This window comes from Varanus komodoensis, unplaced genomic scaffold (genome assembly GCF_004798865.1).
Source record: "Varanus komodoensis strain SLA01 unplaced genomic scaffold, ASM479886v1 scaffold15, whole genome shotgun sequence".
NCBI classification, from domain to species: domain Eukaryota; kingdom Metazoa; phylum Chordata; class Lepidosauria; order Squamata; family Varanidae; genus Varanus; species Varanus komodoensis.
Window position 1 is genome coordinate 22,820,392 of NW_025335440.1, and position 19,978 is coordinate 22,840,369.

General features: G+C 40.5%; 1 protein-coding gene across 20 annotated transcripts in view; it reads right to left on the bottom strand.

The window, feature by feature from the left end:
• Window positions 1–19,978, bottom strand: part of KIAA1217 (KIAA1217 ortholog) — a 431,120-nt gene that overhangs the window by 123,686 nt on the left and 287,456 nt on the right. For 14 of the 20 annotated variants that reach the window (XR_006414224.1, XM_044425213.1, XM_044425216.1 and 11 more), the window contains 2 exons: window positions 4,937–5,017; window positions 411–455 (listed from right to left, as the gene is read on the bottom strand). The exons of 4 other annotated variants lie outside the window; for them this stretch is intronic. Coding sequence is in view for 14 of the 16 variants with exons in the window: in XM_044425213.1 (XP_044281148.1) it covers window positions 411–455; window positions 4,937–5,017 (126 nt within the window). In the remaining 2 variants the exon portion in view is untranslated. Of the gene's footprint in view, window positions 1–410; window positions 456–4,936; window positions 5,018–19,978 lie in introns of those variants that run through there. 2 more of the 20 variants (XM_044425212.1, XM_044425227.1) reach the window with 2 other exon arrangements.

Consider the following 19,978-nt stretch of genomic DNA (forward strand, 5'->3'; position numbering starts at 1 on the left):
CTTTAAATCACTTATTGCTTTGCACTTTGAAACTGATCAACCTTCTTCTGTTCTGTAGTTTTAGACTGAATCACTAATAATCTTTATCCTGTTTTCATCAAAACCCAGACTGAGTGCTTTGGGGGTAAACAGGGGAGACTCACTGGTGCTAAACCTGATTTAACAACCAGGTTTCATGCAACATGCTGAGCAAAACCTGTAACCAAAGCTGTGCTCCCCTAAGGACACAAAAGGGCTGTGAAGAAGCCCAGTGCAAGGGAGCCCAGTGGCCAGTCAAAGACCAAGAGCACTTGGGGATTTGTTTTACTCTTGGTGGCAGCTAGTTCCAGTTGGCTCTACTGCACCAGGCCTGAGCTGCTCATCACCACACAGATCCTGTGAGTTCCACCTCATGTCAAACCTTGGCCTACCTCATTCTGGTTCCCAGTTGTGCTCCTCTTCTGCCTCCCAGTGCCCTATTCAAACAGGGAAAGTATACATCTTTTTAAAATATACACCCAAATGCACACACTCCTCTTTTGGCTAAAGCATGAAAATGTGCATTTTTCCTAATGCACATTTTAAAAGTATATTTCCTCCCTAAAATGTGCATTTTGCAAATGTGTATCAGAAGCTTGGAAATGTGCAGGCTCTGAGAGCAAAAAGGTTTGTGCTCAGCACTTCATGTGGCATAAGTTCTGGTCTTGAAAGGAAAGGAAATTTATGTATATCCCTATTTGGAGATGTGCACTTTTAAGGGTTTCTCCTTGCCTAGTATGTGTTTTGAGACTGGTCATTGTAGGGAGGGAGGCCCACACATGCATGCAAAGTACTACTGATGGTGGGTGGGTTTGGAAGGGTTTTGTGTGTGTGTGTAATTTCCATTTCAAGCAGCTGCCCTTTATGTCTCATGAAATGACACCAATAGCATCCCTTGACCTTCGGCTAGTTTTTATCTTCTTCTGGAACAGCACAGCGACTGGCAGCCCTTTGGATCCCAGCTGCAGGCAAAATTAATGCCAATTAAGGCTTGAGAACTGAATTAATCGTTCGAGAGTTAATTAAGATAACTTCACTCGTCCTGGATCACTCAACCCTAAAATCCAGTATGCAGAATTTGTAAGCTTGCTGAACTGCACAGGCTTAGCAAACCTTCTAGTCAGCCCCTTAGTTAGCTGCTTGGCATGTAAGCCATGAAGAATAAGCTAAGCAAAATAATTTGTCTTCCTAGGTTGTATCCATCCTACAAAAGTAGATCAATTTTATCCCAGGTTCACCGGCATGTCTTCTCTCAAAAGAAGCTTGACAATTGTAGTTGGAAAATTCTCAAAGAATTACCACTGAACAGTAAGTCTATTCTTAGAAAAGGAACTATATTTACCAAAAAGCAAACAAAACCCTGAAGAATTTTCCAGCCACCTTGACTACTCCAATGTTGATAAGCCACCCTGCTTCTTAGTGATGCCATCAGATGAACCATGTTCTTTAATCTAAAGCCTGATAAAGGTTCCTTCTGCTCTTCATTTTATTATAAGAAACTTCCCAAGAATATTCAGGTTTGCAGTGATGTTTGCAGAAAGCTGTGCAGATCTAATTCTGTGGGGAAGAGAGACATTAACCCCATCTCATATAGTGATTCAATTCAGATGTCACAGCCAAACCATGGGTCTTGTCAAGAAGATGCTGTGGATTTTTGATGTTCTTTTTCTGTGTACTGATTCCTTCTGTCACTTCCTACCACAGGGGTTTCCAATTTTGGGGTCAATGGCCACATCTGGAATGTTGAGTGAATGTCATAAAATGCTCTCATAAAATGTCTGCCATGGCAGGAACCTGCTCACTGATAAAAATGGCTGCCAAAGGGACATGGCCAGGCACAGAACATGTATTTCCAAGCAGTTTAAGCGGTAAGACTAAAGGAATTATAACCTAACCAGTGATGTTCAATGGAGAAGTGGGGTCTGAGCTTCAAAACACAAAAGCATTTATTTGAATCTAAAGAAAGATGGCATTAGAGGTTTCCTTTACAGGTCCCAGTTATATTTTATATTAAAATATTAAATTGAAAATCAGGCGGGGCAGGAAACCTAGTAGGTGCCAAGAAAAGTGCCTATGGTACACTGGTGTCCGCAGACACCACACTGGAAAACCCAGTACCACTTCTTAGTGTTCATGGATTATTGTGACATCTGAATCAGGAAAACTATGGTTATTGACAACTTATAGCTCATTTCCTTGTCCTGGGGTAACCACCATTTGCCATGGGTCCACATCAGGCATAGTATAGTTACTGAAAAATCTTATTTTCCTCAAACCAAAATACAGAACTGTGGCTTGACATGAGTTTCTCTTTATGAGGCCAACTCTGGTTAGCGACAGTTGCCCAGCGCACAGCTCACCACAAATAATGTTTAAGAAGAACAAGAAAACAAAGCAGATAATTGAAATGTGGAGGGAAGCAGGGAAGAGGGGACATGTCAGCCCATGGCACACTTCGAAAGGGCAAACTATAGCTTGGCTATGACAGCTAAGCAGAACTGGTGTCTAAGGGTAGAAGAATGCCCCAAATCCTTAAAAAAAAAAAAAAAAAAACAGTAAATGTATCCAGGTTACAGTATTTTCTTTATGTATATTTAAAGACTGGTTTTTGGAGGAGGAATGGCTGAATAGCAGCAGAAGTGCAATCCCAAAGGTTTCACTATAGATCAAACTAGTGAGAGACAAAGCAATTTTGGTGAGCAGTTGTCTATCAGTTTATAGAATTACATATAAACTTCAGTTTTACCGTCCACAGGGCAGCTCTTAATAAAGTAATATCAGGATAAAGAGTCCCAGGGCCATAATGTTTTTTGTGCAGATACATTTTTTAAAATTCATCTCAGATCCATCTGGAATACTGCTTGTCTGCTGCACTGTCCCAAAACATGGTTATGCATTACACTGTATGCATGTATAGCTTCCCCACAGTTTTAGCTGGGAACATGTTCCCCTAATAACATGACAGTGATGATCCTTCCTATGGTAAACTCTTGTTTGGTCTCCTATAATGTGCTGTACATGGGGCTGCCTTAGAAGGCAACCCAGAAACTACAGCTGGTTCAACACATGGCTTGAATGCTTTGCCACAATTAAATTATCTGAGCATATTACTCCCCCATCCTGCCTCACCTGGTTTGGGCCTCAGTTGGTTTCTAAGCACAGCCCAAAGAAATGGTTTTGACAAATGTCTTGAGGCCCAGGTATCTGATCAAATGTCTTCTCCCCTATGTGACTATCCATGCTCTAAGGTCATATTAGCTTTTCTTCCTTCTAAGGAACTCAAGCAGCCTGCGTAATTCTCGTCTTCCTTTCAGAAACCCTATGAGACAGGTTGGACTGACTCGCCTGAAGTCACCCAGTGAGCCATGGCTGAGTGGGGAACAGAACCCAGATCGCCTCAGTCCCACACTCTGAGCCACTACTCCAGGCTTTGCTGTTGTTCTCTGGGCTTTTTAATTTTTAGGAGAATTTTAATCCTTTTAACATGGTGATGGAACTGTTGTTTTATTTCTTGGTTTACTTTAACTTCTCATTTAAAGAACCCAATTTTGTTGTGCTAACTTTCTCCTATATTTTTAAAATCACATTTGACTTTCACATTTTCTTCTTTTTTACGTTGGTTTAACTATTGTGTTTTCATAACAGAATGGGACAGAACAGAACAAGAGTAGAGTTGGAAGGGGCCTAAGGCCATCCACATGTGGTCACCCATCCAGCTGTAGGCCCATGGCTTTCCAACTTAGCAAAGGTGACTCAACATGCTTGTTAAATGTATAGCTAGGCAGGCATCATTTTTAGCTCTTTATATTGAATTACTGTTTTATTGTTAATTGCACGATGCCTTGCTAACCTGTTTTGCAGGTGTCTTGTGAATGCAAATGATATATCAATATTATCAGGGATATCTGCATTTCAACCAATGGTGGGATTCTGCTATCATAGTAAAATAAAGGTACACTGCAATCCTATGCATGTCTTCTCAGAAGTTCCAGTGGATTCAATAGAACCTACTTCCAGATAAATGCACACAATGCGGCAGCCTTAAATACCTAGTGCACTGTTTCAGGGGCAGGGGATTTTGAAGGAGTTTCTGAAGCCACAATAAAAGAGAGAGAGAGGGGGAGAGAAACACTGAAAGATATTATCATGTGAGCCCTTGAGACAAAATGTTCTGGTCCAAGAAACAGATTATGCTCTTGAACACAAATATCCAACAGGCATACAAGATAATACAGCAGAAAAGAAGGAACTGTGCTCGGAGAGGTTCTTTTTTGTTTTTACAAAAGCTAATGGATGAAGCATAGCTACTAAAATTCCAAACTGCCCTTGAAAAACCGAAATTAAAATTATGGTGCCATGGATTTTTTAAAAAGTATGCTGTTATACAAAGGGAGTTTAAAAAACAAATAAAAATGAAAGAGACAAAATATCTTTGGGGGACAGAGGTTGAGGTAACTTATGTCTGGAAGTGTCTGTAAAACTCATAATATTTCAAAGGAATGGTTTAGGCATCTTTCCTGTGCATTAACATTCCAAGGCAGGCCAATACAAGAGGACATCTCAAATGGTTGTATTCAAATACAAAACAGAACTAAGACAGTGCCACTGCCTCATGATTGTGTTACTGTTATTTATGGGATCCTAAGAACACCATGCAAGAGAGATCCAGATCGCCATATCCCATCCATGCCCCTTTTTGACATGCTGAGATGTGTCACACAGAAATTCAGTATTTTAAAAGTAATGTTAAAAAGGATGCCCATGCATTTTTTCACCCAATTCAAAGTGGGCCAGGAAACAAAACATGCCGGTACAGATTAATAAAGGACAACTGATGTGAACTTCACACAATCAAACCAAGAGGAAACAGCAAACTCAATCCAAGGCAAAGTGCAGAAAAAGAAAGGACAGTACTAACTCTCTGAGAGGATTCGATTTTCATCAAGTACCTTTGAATGTCAAGTTCTGAATGGAGGGACACCAACATGCACTGCAAAGCCTGTGGATCAGAAATAGAGGCAGGAAAGGAAGGGGAAGGGAAGAGGTGAGGAAAAGAGACAAAAACATTAAAATGAACAAAATGAAGAAAAACGAAAAGGAAAAAATGGAATGCAAGCATAAAATGGAAATGCACAGCAATAAAATAGCAGCAGTCTGGAAAACAAAGGGTCCTGAACAGTACACAGAATTAAACAGGAAGCAGAATCTGAAGAGTATAAATTTTGAAGTTGTGCCTTATTGCACATCCAGGCTCGCAAAAGTCCACACCTTCAACACAATCTCAGCACCTTCAACACACAGATTTGGTTTCCTTGCTCAGCATTCCCACTGCAACTTTGTATTGAAAACCAGCCTCAGCTGTTTTTCCCCTCTCGGCAGCTGAAAATCCTACCCTCTGCCAGGCATCTGTCCTCCTATCTCATGTGCCCTCCTAGCTCATTAAAAGGTCGGGTGGGGGGATTCAACAAGGAGTTGACAAATTTTTGAGAAGAGGAAGGGGGAAACAGGAGGAAAGAAAAAGGGTGTTGCTCAATATGCAGTAATCCAACCTCTTGTTTCCACAGAATAACTCAGAGCAAAGAGAATTATAGCAGCAGTGGATGTTCATGATCCATCAAAATGCAAGAAGGAAAATAAAGCATTGATATTCATTGGGAAGCAACCATCTCACCCAGTTGCAGCAGAAGGAGGGCCCTTCCACCCGAGTTGGTGAAAGGCACCTTTGCTTCTGTTTCTTTGTTTCTGTTCCAGCTGGTCAAGGTAAGAGCTTCTATTTGATTTTAAGAATCATTGACTGAGTTTGCTGTTTTCTTCTTCCCTCCCCCTCCCTTTTCCCTCTTCTGTCATTTCGTGTAGTGTATAAGCCAGCGGACAGAGATTTATTTTGTTGGCTGTATGTAAGTTGCTCTGGGAGCCTTTTTGACAGAAGAGTACAGTGAAAAGGCAAGTAAATAAACAAAAGTATTTGAAGGAAGTTACTCTCGTTATCAGCTTACTAAGCGTCTCCAGGCTAACAGAAATGTGTAGTCTATGCCAGGCCAATGGCAAATTAAACACCTTGTCTTTCATGCATTCCATTCATTTCTTTATGCTAGCATGCTCATGACTCTAGCATAAAGAAAGCCATAAAAAAGTAAAATGTAGCTATTCCTATGTATGGATGGAGGAATCCTTCATTGTTGGTTCCTCGCATCTTATGTTTAATTTATCTTGACGTTTTAGAGCCGGCATGGCAGAGTGTTAAGATGGTTGCTGAGATGCAGAAGATCCGGTTTCTAATCCCCACACAGCCCAAAGTTCATCAGGTGACTCTGAGCCAGTCAACTGAATGGATGTATAAATAAAATATGTACATAACATTTCTCCAGTATCAAGGGTATTTTGTTGCAAATGTTGAGAATTCAAAATACATTCGCATGAAAAGTTGTAAGCATTTTGTGTGATGTTTTCTTAATGATTTTTGCTTAAGTTGTACATCATTGTAAGAAATGTTATAATCGAATACATTTTAGCTGTTGCTTTCATTCATATATGCATTTGCACACATTTTTATTGGAGAAACTCCATTACAAAATTTGGAGAAATTTTAATTTTTAAGGAACAGAATTTCAAGTCATGTATTTGTTTAAAAGTGCAAATCTGAACGAATTCCCCTTCTGCCTGTAGTCTTAAGTAAGTTTTACAAAAGACCTGAGGATATCCTTCCTTCCTCATGCTGCAACAATACAAGGTCAGGCAACAACAGGAAATTGGGAATCAGATTCAAGGACGGATCAGTGGTGCTCTCACATTAGCACTGGGAGCTGATTGTTAAGTCTTATGCCATAATTATTAACAGCAACATGTTTACTCAGAACTAAATCCAGTCCTACCAAGTGTGTGCAGAACAGCCAGATTAAAGGTGAAGTACTATGCAAATTTAGACAGAAAGGTGGCCTACAATTCCCAGCATGCCCCAGCCAACTGGTGTCTGAGGCATGCTGGGAATTGCAGGCCATTTTTCTGTCTAAACTTACGCAGGACTGAGCACTGAAGATGTCAACCAAAATTTTATTCAATTAAATTTTACTCACCTTGATTTTGATCAATCACTCACTTAACTGTTTACATTTAAATAAACCTGCATATTAGTTGAATTGCAATCTAGATAATTTTACAATATACAGAAGATAAGTATAAGATAATTAATGTATTCATTTGAAAAGATGCTCCGTAACAAGCAAAATTCAAAATAGCCCCATCTACTCATCTAAGTCAAAGCATTCATTGACTAACCTACTCATTAAACCAGTTCAAGCCTGTAGTCTTACTGTGGTATTAAGCAGCTAATTCCAGGATGCATTATGCAGAAAATGCTAGCATTGATAGTCTTCCAAGAAGCTGGGATGCAAAGAGAACCTAGTAAAAACATTAGCTAGATTTAAATATGCAGATGTTGGTATTTAACTAGAAGGCTGTTGACTCCAAAAGAGCTTAGGCAGGAAAGCAGGATCAAATGCATATTTCCTGCATATGAGGATTTTGGTGGTTTATGTGAAAAGAGAGAGAGATTTCCTGAAAGTGCTGGTACCGATGGCAAACACTCAAGACATGGAAATCCTGCTGAGTATGGACCAACAGCACATGTAGCAGTTGGGATATTACAAGCACACAACTGTTTCAGCCAAGGAAAGGAAGCCACCTTATCACATCACAGGGACTGGAAGCTTAGAAGAAAGCTTCAGATGAGGCAAGCAGCCTAGCAGCAATGATCAGATGGAAGAGTCAAAGAAGAAAATCTGCAAGTTAAGTGCAGAGACAACAGCCAAACCTCACTGGTCTGGAGTAGCAACAGAAAGAACAATTTTAAAGGGAATTCATGTAACAGTTCAATGCAGGCTCCTAAGGCTGTGCTTTTAAAGGTGATCCACAACAGGCTTTCAGTATTTCTCAAATGTACACACACAATACACCTTGTTAAATCTTTCAGCTAAATGTTGTTGGCAAACAGAAATGCTAAGGGGGGACCAGGATGGTGACATCCTTCTTCACCCACTATCTATGGATTTCCATATCTCGCATCAGGTCTCTCTCTCTCTCTGAAATTTCTCCTGCTGGGCCAAACTTTTGCCTATTATTTTCTGTATTTCCCTTTCTACTTCATTATTAAAAGAGACAGTTGCACAAATACAAGGGCTGTTTGTTTTCCCTAAACTCCCCATCTGTTCTTTTTGTTGATTCTCTCCCTAAAATCATTATCCTTCTCCTTCATGACATTGGTGGGAAAATTATTTCATTGCTTGGAAAATGATTCCTCATAAGCCGATTATGACTTATTGGAAATAAGAAACACACAGAGATAAGCTGTAAAGAGACCAAGTGAGTTAAAAACAACAGCACCATCCTATTTAGTAGCAATAATGTTTTGAAAATGATGCATGGGGGAGGAAAAGCACTAAAATCCTTTTAAAATTCAGCAGCATTTTGACTCAATTATTTTCCTGTTCACTTTGAACTGGTTAATCAAAAGGTGTTGTCTGCTCTGCAAGGAACATCAGAAAATGGACAACTGAAACTTTTTGTATACTGAAAATAACAACTGAAATAGCAAAAGAAAAAGAAAAAACTCCAGTATCACCTAATTGCTACCAATTTTCCAAATGTTTCTTCTTCCTAGACCTCACTGTAAAGTTCTTAGTAGGTTAAATTGATTTTTTTCACCTAGCCCAAAGTTAGAGGATCCAATTATACCTAAGGAAGAGCTTCAGGAAAGAAGTCAAAATATTTATAAAGCAAAATATATAAATCCCAATTTTAAAAAATAAAAAGCTGTTAATTGAATATGATTAAAGTTTAAGAACAGTTCTAATAAAAATTCAACTTTCTTTCAGAACACTCACACAAGAGCTTTGAGGGGGGAATCAATCAAATGTTATCGACCTAGAGCTCAACTTTTTGTTTTGAATGGAGTCTGCCAGGTGACAGTTGCTTAGCAATTTGACCCAGAAAAGTAAACCATGATTCTTCATTTCATTTCTAACATTCTGTTGAATAATGTGTGCTTTAGATTCCACATTTCTACAGAATGCACAAAGATTAAGGGCTTACCTACATGTTATATTAATTGCAAGGCTTACAGCCATGACAGAAGATTAAAAGAAAAATTAATCCTTGGTGTGCAGGTTGGAGGATTTCCATTGGGACTGCATTGTGGAGGAGAGCGGGTTTAACCGTTCCACATTCTGCCTTCTACCCCCAGCTGCAATCCCAAGGGAATTCTACCCCTGACCACATTATGATTAGTAACAGGAAAAAAGAAGCTGTTCTGTGATGTTCTGACAACAAGTTGGACTTGTTTTGTTTCTTGAAGTTTTAACAGTTATTTGATCTTTTAGAACTGTTGGTCTTGTATTTTGCTCTGTAGGGCAACAGTTGTATAAGTCTTACTGTGAGATCTGTTCACTGCATCAGCAAAACGGATTGAAATTGGATCTGATGGGTTGACACCAATGGACGCTTTCCCCACCAACTGCTAATTGCAACATGGCTGTGTGTGCTCATGGTTTCTATCAGGAACACAGCCAGGGAAAGAACAGCTAAACCTCCTATTTCTGCATGTGGAGGTCCCAAGGGAAATTGGTGCCCCTGACCCTAGAATTAATTTTTTTAAATCCCTTGACATTGCTACAATCCATGCATAATTAGGCACAAAGGGACCAATGCACTGTGTCATAGTGCTCTGGGAGTCCTCAATATGGAACGCATTAAGGTTTAATGCTCAATTAAACTGTAAAATTCTAAGTTTTGAGAAACACCCTGACATACCAAAGTGCATAAGCTCCGCTACCTCTACTAAAAGTGCATAAAACTAGGACAGGGCAATATGCAGCTCACCAGCACATGCTTCACAGTCATGGGTGGAACCACCTGGGTGCTGGAATGACTGGAAGTCACTTGTTCTAACCCAACCACACATGGGGGGGGGGGGGGATCCCCTGTGGCAATGACATTTACTTCCCTCTGCTCTACACACATGAATTTTCTTCATATTCTGCTTTTCTTCCATCATGGTAGCACACATTGGAATCCCCACTAACCAGATGCAGACCTGCTTAGCTTCAGCAATGTCATATAATGTGGCTTCAGGCTATGCATGCTATGGAGGCAGGGCCACTTCCTCCACATACGTGTTCCTTGTACCCGTTTGTTATTCAGTTATTCATATATACTGCCTGGGCAGTCAAGCACTGATCACTGCTGATCTTCATGCATTATCACATACAGAGTGCCCAAATAGGCCATTACCTGAAACTCACAGTGATATATAAGTAGTTTACTTGAGTTGAAGCTGCAGAATGAAACCTGCTATTTCTTGTTGACTGCTGTGGCTTGAATATTCTAAAATACTGACATCATAAATACAGCCATATAAATCCATATAAATAATAGACTGTTGTAAATATGCAGATCTCCAAATCGGAGCACCTATTTTTCTTTTGGCTGCACAAACATCTGGGTCAGTTTAATATCTTGGAAGTCCTGATTGCCAAATACCTTGCTCGAGGTCCATTCCACATACTGCACAGTGGCAAATCCACTTTGGCCCCCACATGAGCACTCAGTGGGGAGCTGTTAGCTAATCCAGGCCTCTTTGATGAATATATCTAAATGGCAGATGTGTCTGCAAACACAAGTTTGTCATTTCCACAAGTTTATCTTTTAAAACATATTCAAAGAACATCTTCAGTACATGCTTGGTGTACCTTTCAACTGGTACAGAATACAAATGTGAAACCTGATCTGCAATTCTTTATCCCTGAAGCATCACCTGCCCCTGATCATCAGCTGCCCCTGATCTATGCATATTCACTAAACCAAACTTTGCCAAACTGGTGCCCTTCAGATGTTTTGAATTTCTATTTCCATAAGCCTCATTCAGCCTGACAAATGGTCAAGCATGCTGGGAACTGTAGTACATTTGGAAGGCACAGGTTGGGGAAAGGTGGGGATGACCAGCTTTATATTTCCCATATGCATACAAATTCAGCACATATAAGCTCTGTGCATGCTGTTAGAAACTCTGCTTCCCACCACACATTTTTAGTCTGCAACTAGTTATTGTTCAAACAGAAGTATGATCATTATGTCTGTTTTTCAGATTGCAAACAAACCCTAGCTCAGAAGCAACAATTTCAGTGGAAAGCCTCAATTTCTACTCCAAAGCTCTCCACTACAACTCATGTGTTCTAGTTTTTGTTTTTGTCTAAAAGACTACAGGAAGTCACCAAGTTACAAACATTTGAGTTAGGGACAACCTGTACTTATGAACAAACTGCCTTAAAGCCTATTAATTTTAAAAATACTGTGGAAAATTATCATCACCACAGAGAGAGAGGATGCAGAGAGAGAGGGAGGTCTCCAAAGCATCACCAAAGAGAGAGAGAGGAAGCAAAAGGGGAGAGAGGGAGCACTCTGCCACACCCATCTGGAGAGGGAAATCTCTCTGGCATTTCCTTGCTGCAGAGGAGGCACTGCTGAGTTTGGGCAGGGCAGGGACCAGAGATATTTAAAATTTTTCCAGATTCCTGGGGATCCTGTGCTTCTAACACCTGTTAATGTGGAGTGCTGATTATACGAGATCCAACTTACAGATGACTTCAAATTTGACTTAAAAATGATTTTCCATTTTCTCAGGAATGGAACTTGTTCGTAACCTAGGGACTCCCTGTATATATTTATCAGGTTTGTGGTTAAGGAGCAATGAAGTGTGAGCAAAGCAGAATTTCTGCCTGAGACAGTGCCTCTGAACCTCTTTCATGGGGCTTGTGCAACATGTGAAAGTTGTTAATATGGGATTGCACATGGAAGAGATATCAAGCATACTTTCTTGCCAATATAAGTCTTACATTTAGAGTTACTGACTGATTTAAGAAAAAGCCAATTTAAGCCTCGTATATGAAAATGCTCTAAGAAGACATTCCAAATTCAAACCTTTTTCCTATGGAAATTATGACCTCTACATCTGATTCTTGGTTTATAAAATGGAGTTAAATATGCTAACTGAACATAAGGCACACAAACACCAGTTAACTCTAGCCTTTTGCACATGGAAGGGGAAAAACATACTAAATACAATGTATAAAATTTCTTTTTCTTCTTTTTCCTTTTTTTTTTTTTTTTTTTTTTGGATTACTCTAAGTCTGTGGTTTCTCTGGAACTATTTTAGAATGAAAGTTGACATCACACTACAAGCTTGATAGCATAGCAAAGCCTCTTATAGTGCCCATGGGGGCGGGAGAGTCTCGCTATTTTGTACCAAATCATCCAAATGACAAGGTTTAGGCATCCACCTTATTATTAAAAAGACTTTCATTGCATTCCTCTCCTCTTTCAATAAGTACCTGTCATCCGCTCCTCCGTTCTATCAGTGACATGAGTTAACAAATGGCTTTGTTCAGCATACACCAGTATATACTTGCCTGGACTATATAGGAGCCAGACAGGAATTTGTTCTTACACCCTGGCTATCTCTGAGAATGCAGGCAAAATGAGATAACTGCAAAGAAGGTTTGATCATGCAAGGGACTGAGCAGGGGCTGCACTGCTGAGCACAGAAGCTAGGTCTCCCCCATCCAGGCTGACTTTGCCATGCGGTTTAGTAATTGCCATGGGCTTCTGAGAGAAGCAAGATGAGCACTAGAGAATGGTCATGGCAGAAAAAGATACACACCCACAAATGCATGAACCCTTTAAATGACTTTTATCAGGCAGGGCTGTGAACAGCAGTCTTCTGAGCCACGAGCCTGGACAAGGTCCAGGCAGAAGCGCAAGGCAAACCAGAAGGCAAGATGGAGAAGAAGGCCACAAGTCAGAGCCAAGAGTCAGTCTAAGGATACAGGAACAGACTGAAGTTGAGGAAGACCTCCTTGCTCAAGCCAAGCTTAAGTGGAACAGGAAGGATTCATACAGTCCTTCCTGCTCTGAAGGATCCAATGATCAACCGGGCTGGACATGTTCAAGCCAAGGGCCTGAAAATAATGCAGCTACTCAGGCAGATGCTGCAAAGTGCAGATCAGCTCTTCAACACACAGGGTGGCCACATAGTGCCTGATAGAGTTAAACCAATCTTGGCAATTATGGACTAGCCTGCATTCCAGCTCTTCTGTGGATGCCCCAGGGCAGCCTGAATTACCAAAGCTGACAAGCTACCTACCCATAAGGCACTGTTTTCACCTGCCTTAGGTGGCTAATCCTGTGGAACTAATGAGTGCATTTTCACATACGGTGCAAACTGTGCCTATGGATTTGCCAGGTATGAATTTACTACAGTGTATTTTTGATGTTAAGTCAAGTTGCTTTGTCTGTAATGACCACAGTCACACAAATACTGTGTGAGAGTCTCGGAATTATCTTTTTACTGTCACATGCTTTTATTTCCTTCCCAGGATACCATTCTATTGTGCCTACTAATTTGTGTAGTGAGTGAACCAAACCACCACTCTTGGCAGGCATTGCAGAGTCACCAGGACCTACATTCTGAAGATCTTGAAGACCTGATGATGGGAGTTCGGAAAACTCAAGTAGAGGCAGAGGCCTTTGGAATTCCCTCAAGGTTGCTGCCCACAAGTTCTCAGGCTGACCAGGAGAACAGAAATGTTTTGGAAGAGACTGGAAGGATACAAGAAGGGGAGGAGGGAGAGCCAGTGTCTTGCCTGGTCCCTGAGAGTGGAGCTCACAGATTTATTGAAAGAAAAGGATTTGGGGGAGAAGGGCAGTGAGGGGGATCTGCTCTGGCACATCCCCAAATATTCACAATTTGGCTACCCACCATTGTGAATGTCTCTCAGGTCCACAGAGAAATTCCTCCACGCTGGGTTCTTGCTACATTTGAAATGGGTTGTTGTTTTCAAATAGGGATGAAGGATAAGTATTTGGGGTAGACACACTTTTCACACTTATAGAATTAAGGATACAGTTTGAAAACGCTTAGAAACCCAAAGAAAACCCCAATCCAAACAAGCCAAAGCTAGTTTACAAGAGATATTTATTCATCTGCATCTCATTTAGACAAAATATAATGTACTTCTGGCTCTACTGGGCTTAAAGAGCTGGGATGCAGGAGCAGACTTGGACCCAGGGAATGGATGACATAATTGTTGAGCAGCCAAACCAGGGTTTTAAAACCTAAAAGAATCTGTAGTATATAAAATAGTTTTCATCGTATAAAGCTTCCAGGACTTGTGCCAGTTGATAATAACTTGCTTTGCTTTAAATATGGGGGTACCATGGAATTTACAACCCATTGCATTTAAAAACATTACTTATAAAGAGACCAGTTTTTCTACAATGATGCTTTCTGTTATTTTATCTTTCAACCTTTCTGAGCGAGCAGAAATAATTTTGAATTTGTGGATTTGTTAACAGAGAGGTTACAGTCTTCTGAAATCCCTTGCTTCAAGATATTCCATATACACCCACAGCTATATTTTGGAGTAAATAGTTTCAGGTTTGCACAGGCTCCATTCTACACATATTTTATGTACTTTCACTCACAGTATTATTTAAAGACGGACTGAAACTAGCAATTACCCATTTCATGTTTGCTTTGGTATCAAAAAGCACTTTCTGCTTTTAGTAATTTTCTGCTTTTGTTGCAAACAACTACACATTGTTTTTACATGGCTCTCCTCTTCTTCCACCTCCTCCTTTGCCCTCATTATCAGCAACCTCATTTGCCCACACTGCTGCTTAATTATATTGGCTGAGACAGAGTAAGGTTTTCTTGATGATGTTATGGACTAACATCACATGTTGTACTACAGTTTATCAGATCAAATGCCAAGAAAAGCCAGGGGAACAAGAAAGCACCATTTTATTTAAACTAGGTATAAAATCAGCAAAGCGGGTTTTTCCAGTGATTTGTTTGGAAATATTGAACATGTTGTGTTACACAAATGTCCAAGTTAGAAGATACAAAGCACGGGACTCAAAATACCTCTATCAGTCGAAGTTTACAGGTTTTGAAAATCTGGAGGACGAAGAAATGTGTTGTCCCTCTAGATGTTCTAAAACTAGAACATCTAGACTAAAACTCACATAATCCCTACCCAATGGCCATGATGCTGGTCTTGTGGGAGTGGTAGCCCAAGTCACCTAGAGGACACTAAGACACTAAGGGGATGCCCAAGTCCTGTGGTCAATAAGCCGGCCTGGAGCCACTGCCGGACAATGGTTCCCAACTGTTTGTCACTTGCATACCCCTTGGCAGCCCATTTCCATAAACTGTACCCTTCCTATTAGCAAAATGCCTGTGATTAATATAGTTGCTGTTCTTGCAAGTTTATATGTTGTAACTGTAAATAAATGGCCGAATGACAAGATTAAAAGGCAATGGAATAATAAGGTGAACAGATAGTGCATATATATATATTTATATTCAAAACTCACATACCCCTAAGTGTTCCAGTTTGTACCCCAGGTTGAAAATCTCTGCTACAGGAGATAATGTGTCCTCCAAAGATAACAAGGAAGGAAAGAAACAAAAGGGAAATGGAAAATGGCAGGATCACAGTGGAGAAAGTGCAATGATATGAAGTCAACAAACAATATTCAAGATGTACTCTCATGCTAATGTTACAACCCTAGCCTTGCTTACTCAGAAGGAAATCTCATAAATTGCAATGCAATTTACTTCAGGTAAGTATTGGAATGAAGCCTGAACAACACTTCATTATAATGGTTTATATCCTTAAAAAATAATCAAGATGACTTGCATGAATGAAAATAATATAGCCCAATTCAAAATTAAATAGAAACAGCAGAAGAGCAAACAGTGCAGCAATTATAATTATTGTTATTCCTTGAAGGATACTAAGGTCACAGTCCTATCCAAGTTAGACAAAAACAGTGGGGTGGGGAAGCCCTGGCTGGGTCATGCTGGGAGTTGTAGGCCCTTTTTTCTGTCTTACCTTGCACAGAATTGTGCATTAATAGTTCCAATTATTGAACATCTGGAAATGGTTAAGGCAGTGATACCTAAAGGTCACTGGCAGAGCCACCACACAAGCATCCCTGGTGGGAATGGTCAAAGAGGACCCACTTCCCAGTATTTATCAGGCTAAACCTTGATGACTAGATCCTTTGAGCATGAATTTCATTGCTGAGCAAGTTCCCATGGGAGCAAATGTTCCATGTGATCCCAGGATCTCAAGCCATATAGATTACAATAGCAATACATTTTCTCCTTTCAAAAAACCATTATTTGCAAGTTATATAGCACAACTAAAAATTGTACTGTGCTGAATGCTTGAAACATGCAACATCTGAACAACAAAAGCATTGCTGTGGGGTGAGACATCTAGACTTTGGGGTAACAATGGGAAACAAACATGCATTTATTTGTACAAGCTGCTGACAATATAGCAAAGTTCCTGAATGCCTGATAAATGCAAAGACAGAACAGATGTAATTGTCTCTTTGGTCTATAATGCAGCAATGGCAGGCATTCCTGCTACCCTGCTTTCTTGACCCACATTTCTGAGAAGTTTTGTTGCATAAAAATGAAGATGTGTTACAGTAGTCCCTTCATATATCACAACTGGCTAATGTTGTCTCGGTTTACTCTGTTTGCCTTAGGTGAAAATTCTACTACTTCATGGAAACTAATGACTCAATGCTTAACTTCAGAGCCCCCTTCTTCCCAGCTCTTATATCCTGAAATTTTCTGTCTCTTGCTTGCTTATGCCAAAAAAAAAAAAAAAAAAGCAATTAAAATAGTCAGCTTCATCAAGATAGATGGCTTCCGCAGGATTTCTGGGGCAAAACTATCTTGTACTCTAACTGCACTGAGTGGAGATACACTTTTGCTATGCTGGAGACATGACTGCCACATCCTAAGCATCAGTGATATCTGATGGCTAACCAGGGGTGGCTGTCCTGATGTTGATGAACTCTTGATTCCCACCACGACCATGGCCAATGCTTGTCCGGAAGGCTACAAGCTCCCCACACCAGCTACACATGGTCAAAACAGGAAAGGAGGAAGAAAACACAAAACCAAAAAGCATACAAATGGTGTAAAAATGGCATCCCTGGAAACACAGCTAGTGACAACCAGTTAAGGACCGAACTGACAATAAAGTTAAACTGACAACCACACACACAGTCAACCTACAGAGACGGACACATGCCCCAAGTAGTCCTCTTACAACACCATGAGCACCACACAATGGGGAAAGTAGATGGGAAAACTGTGCCATTCCACATAGATGCTTCCACCAGGCAACCATCTTAGGGCACTAGACCAATACCTAGGTTGGGATGCTGCCAGTTATATTGAAATCAGAGCTATTTTCTTGGCTCATTCAATGGAAAATTATATGTGTTTTTAAGGGACCCATTTATTTATTCTTCAGAGCAAGGAGGTTTCTTCCAAGCAGTTGTAACCTATATTTTATTTAGAAATAGGAGAGAGAGAAAGAGAGAACACTGAGAACATACCAGGCTTAGCCTCCAGGGAAATTCTTTCACAGTAGTCTTAGGTAATAAATAATCTCTCTTTGTGTTAAAACAACACTCACTGAAGTTCAGAACTGGAGCATCTGCACTTTGGAATGTTCCCCAGGGTCCCTCGCAGAGAACAAAATGCTGAGGTTTGCAAGGATTATTACACAGGAGTTTCCCATTTATAATAAGTTGCTGCACCTTAGGAATCTTCTACCTGGGAGCAATCGTTATTAGAGGTTAAAGTATTGAAAACCCCAAGGTGTTTGTAAAGCAGAGCTGGTTAATGATTTGAGCTTTGTAAAATGTTTGTAGAGGGACTTGGGATTCTCGTTGGATGTCAGACACTATATAAATATAAGGTGATTATCACTGTGTCTATAGCCATTAATCCTTCTTGGCCATCATATAAAGTTAATAATGCCTTCTGCTGAACCTCTGCAATGCATCTCAAGACAGGGTGATCACAACACGCTCTGGAACATTCCATGCACACTTCCAGCATAACCCTTATCCATCTTCCTTTTCCCAGAAGCTGGGGTTGTGAGCAGAGGGTGAACCCTGATTTATCACATCCAAATATCAAGTTAATGGAATATTATGGGTCTATCAATGGTTATTAGCCAAACTTACTAATAGTAGCCTCCAGAAGATACATAGATCAGGTACTGTGGACCAACAAGAGAGAATGGGCATTTCCACTTGCAACTTTGGTTGGCAGGCCACAACTAGACACAGAATACTAGATTAGATGTACCTTGGTCTGATCCAGGCAGAAAGAGTTCATGGTCCTATGTAACATGCTCCATTACGCATTCCAGAGATGTAATCATATTAGCCTTTTATAGCTCCCAGCCCCCACAAAAAAATAAATAAATAAATATGCAAACCAGAAACACTTCAGAAATTCTTCTGGGATCTTAAAGAAGAACATATTCATTGTTCCTAAACCGAACCCTAGACCACCTAGTGATGGCAAAGTGCGAGGACACTTCGTTTTTCTAACCCTAGCCCTGTCCTGGCGCACACACTAACCCTAATACAGGGCGAAAGTTCCTTTCAAAAGAGGACGATTTTGAAAAAGCCTTCCTTGAGTAGCTCTTTCTGCACAGCACACCATTTCTGCCCATTCCAAACACGTTCCAACCATCAGAATCATGCCAGGACACCTCATTTTTCTAACCCTAACCCTACCCCTACCCTGATGCATAACCCTAACCCTAATATAGGGCTAAAGTTCCACTCAAAAGAGGGTATTTTTGAAAAAGCCTTCCTTGAGTAGCTTTTTCTGCATAGTTCATCCTTTCTGCCCATTCTAAACATGTTCCAAACATCAATATCATACTGGGACACCATGTTTTTCTAACCCTAACACTACCCTGGTGCACTCTCCTAACCCTAACATAGGGATCCAGTTCCATTAAAAAGAGGGTGATTTTGAAAAAGCCTTCCTTGAGTAGCTTTTCCTACACAGCTCATAATTTCTGCCCATTCTAAACACGTTCCAATCATCAGAATCATTCCAGAACACCTTGTTTTTCTAACCCTAACCTTGCCCTGGTGCATAACCCTAACCCTAATATAGGGGTAAAATATCATTGAAAATTATGTGATTCTGAAAAAGCCTTCCTTGAGTAGCTTTTTCTGCACAGCACAGCATTTCTGCCCATTCCAAACACGTTCCAACCATCAGAATCATGCCAGGACACCTCGTTTTTCTAACCCTAACCCTACCCTGGTGCATTCCCCTAACCCTGATATAGGGCTAAAGCTCCATTGAAAAGAGGGAGATTTTGAAAAAGCCTTCCTTAGTAGCTTTTTCTGCACAGCTCAACATTTCTGCCCATTTTAAACACGTTCCAACCATCAAAATTATACCAGAACACCTCATTTTTCTAACCCTAACCCAGTGATGGTGAACCTTTTAGAGACCAAGTACCCAAATTGCAACCCAAAATCCACTTATCGCAAAGTGCCAACACTGCAATAAATTCTGAACACTGAGGTTTTTGTTTAGAAAAAACAACTCACAGCCAGTCCACACAAATATATCCTTGGCAGCGCACTGACTGGCCATGCATAAGCTAATGAATCAGCACGACCACTACTCCTTTCTGAGCATGCGCATGTCCCCTATGTATGCTATTATCCGATGCTTGGCTGCTGGGGTGATGCTGGGGCAACTTGGCTCGCGTGCCAACAGAGAGAGCTCTGCGTGCCCGCTGTGACACACATGACATAGGTTCGCCACCACTGACCTAATCTTTCAAATGCATCAAGTGTTATCCTCAGTAGGTAACACTTCTCTCTCTCTCTCTCTCTCTCACACACACACACACCACAAAGAATCCTACCCCTTAAATTACAAAAGGCTGAAGAGGCAGTATTCCAGTCTGAAAAATTCTTCGTTCTAGATTTCCCCAGTGAATGAACATTTGAGTGTGAAATGCATTAGATTATAATCAATATTTTCTTCCAT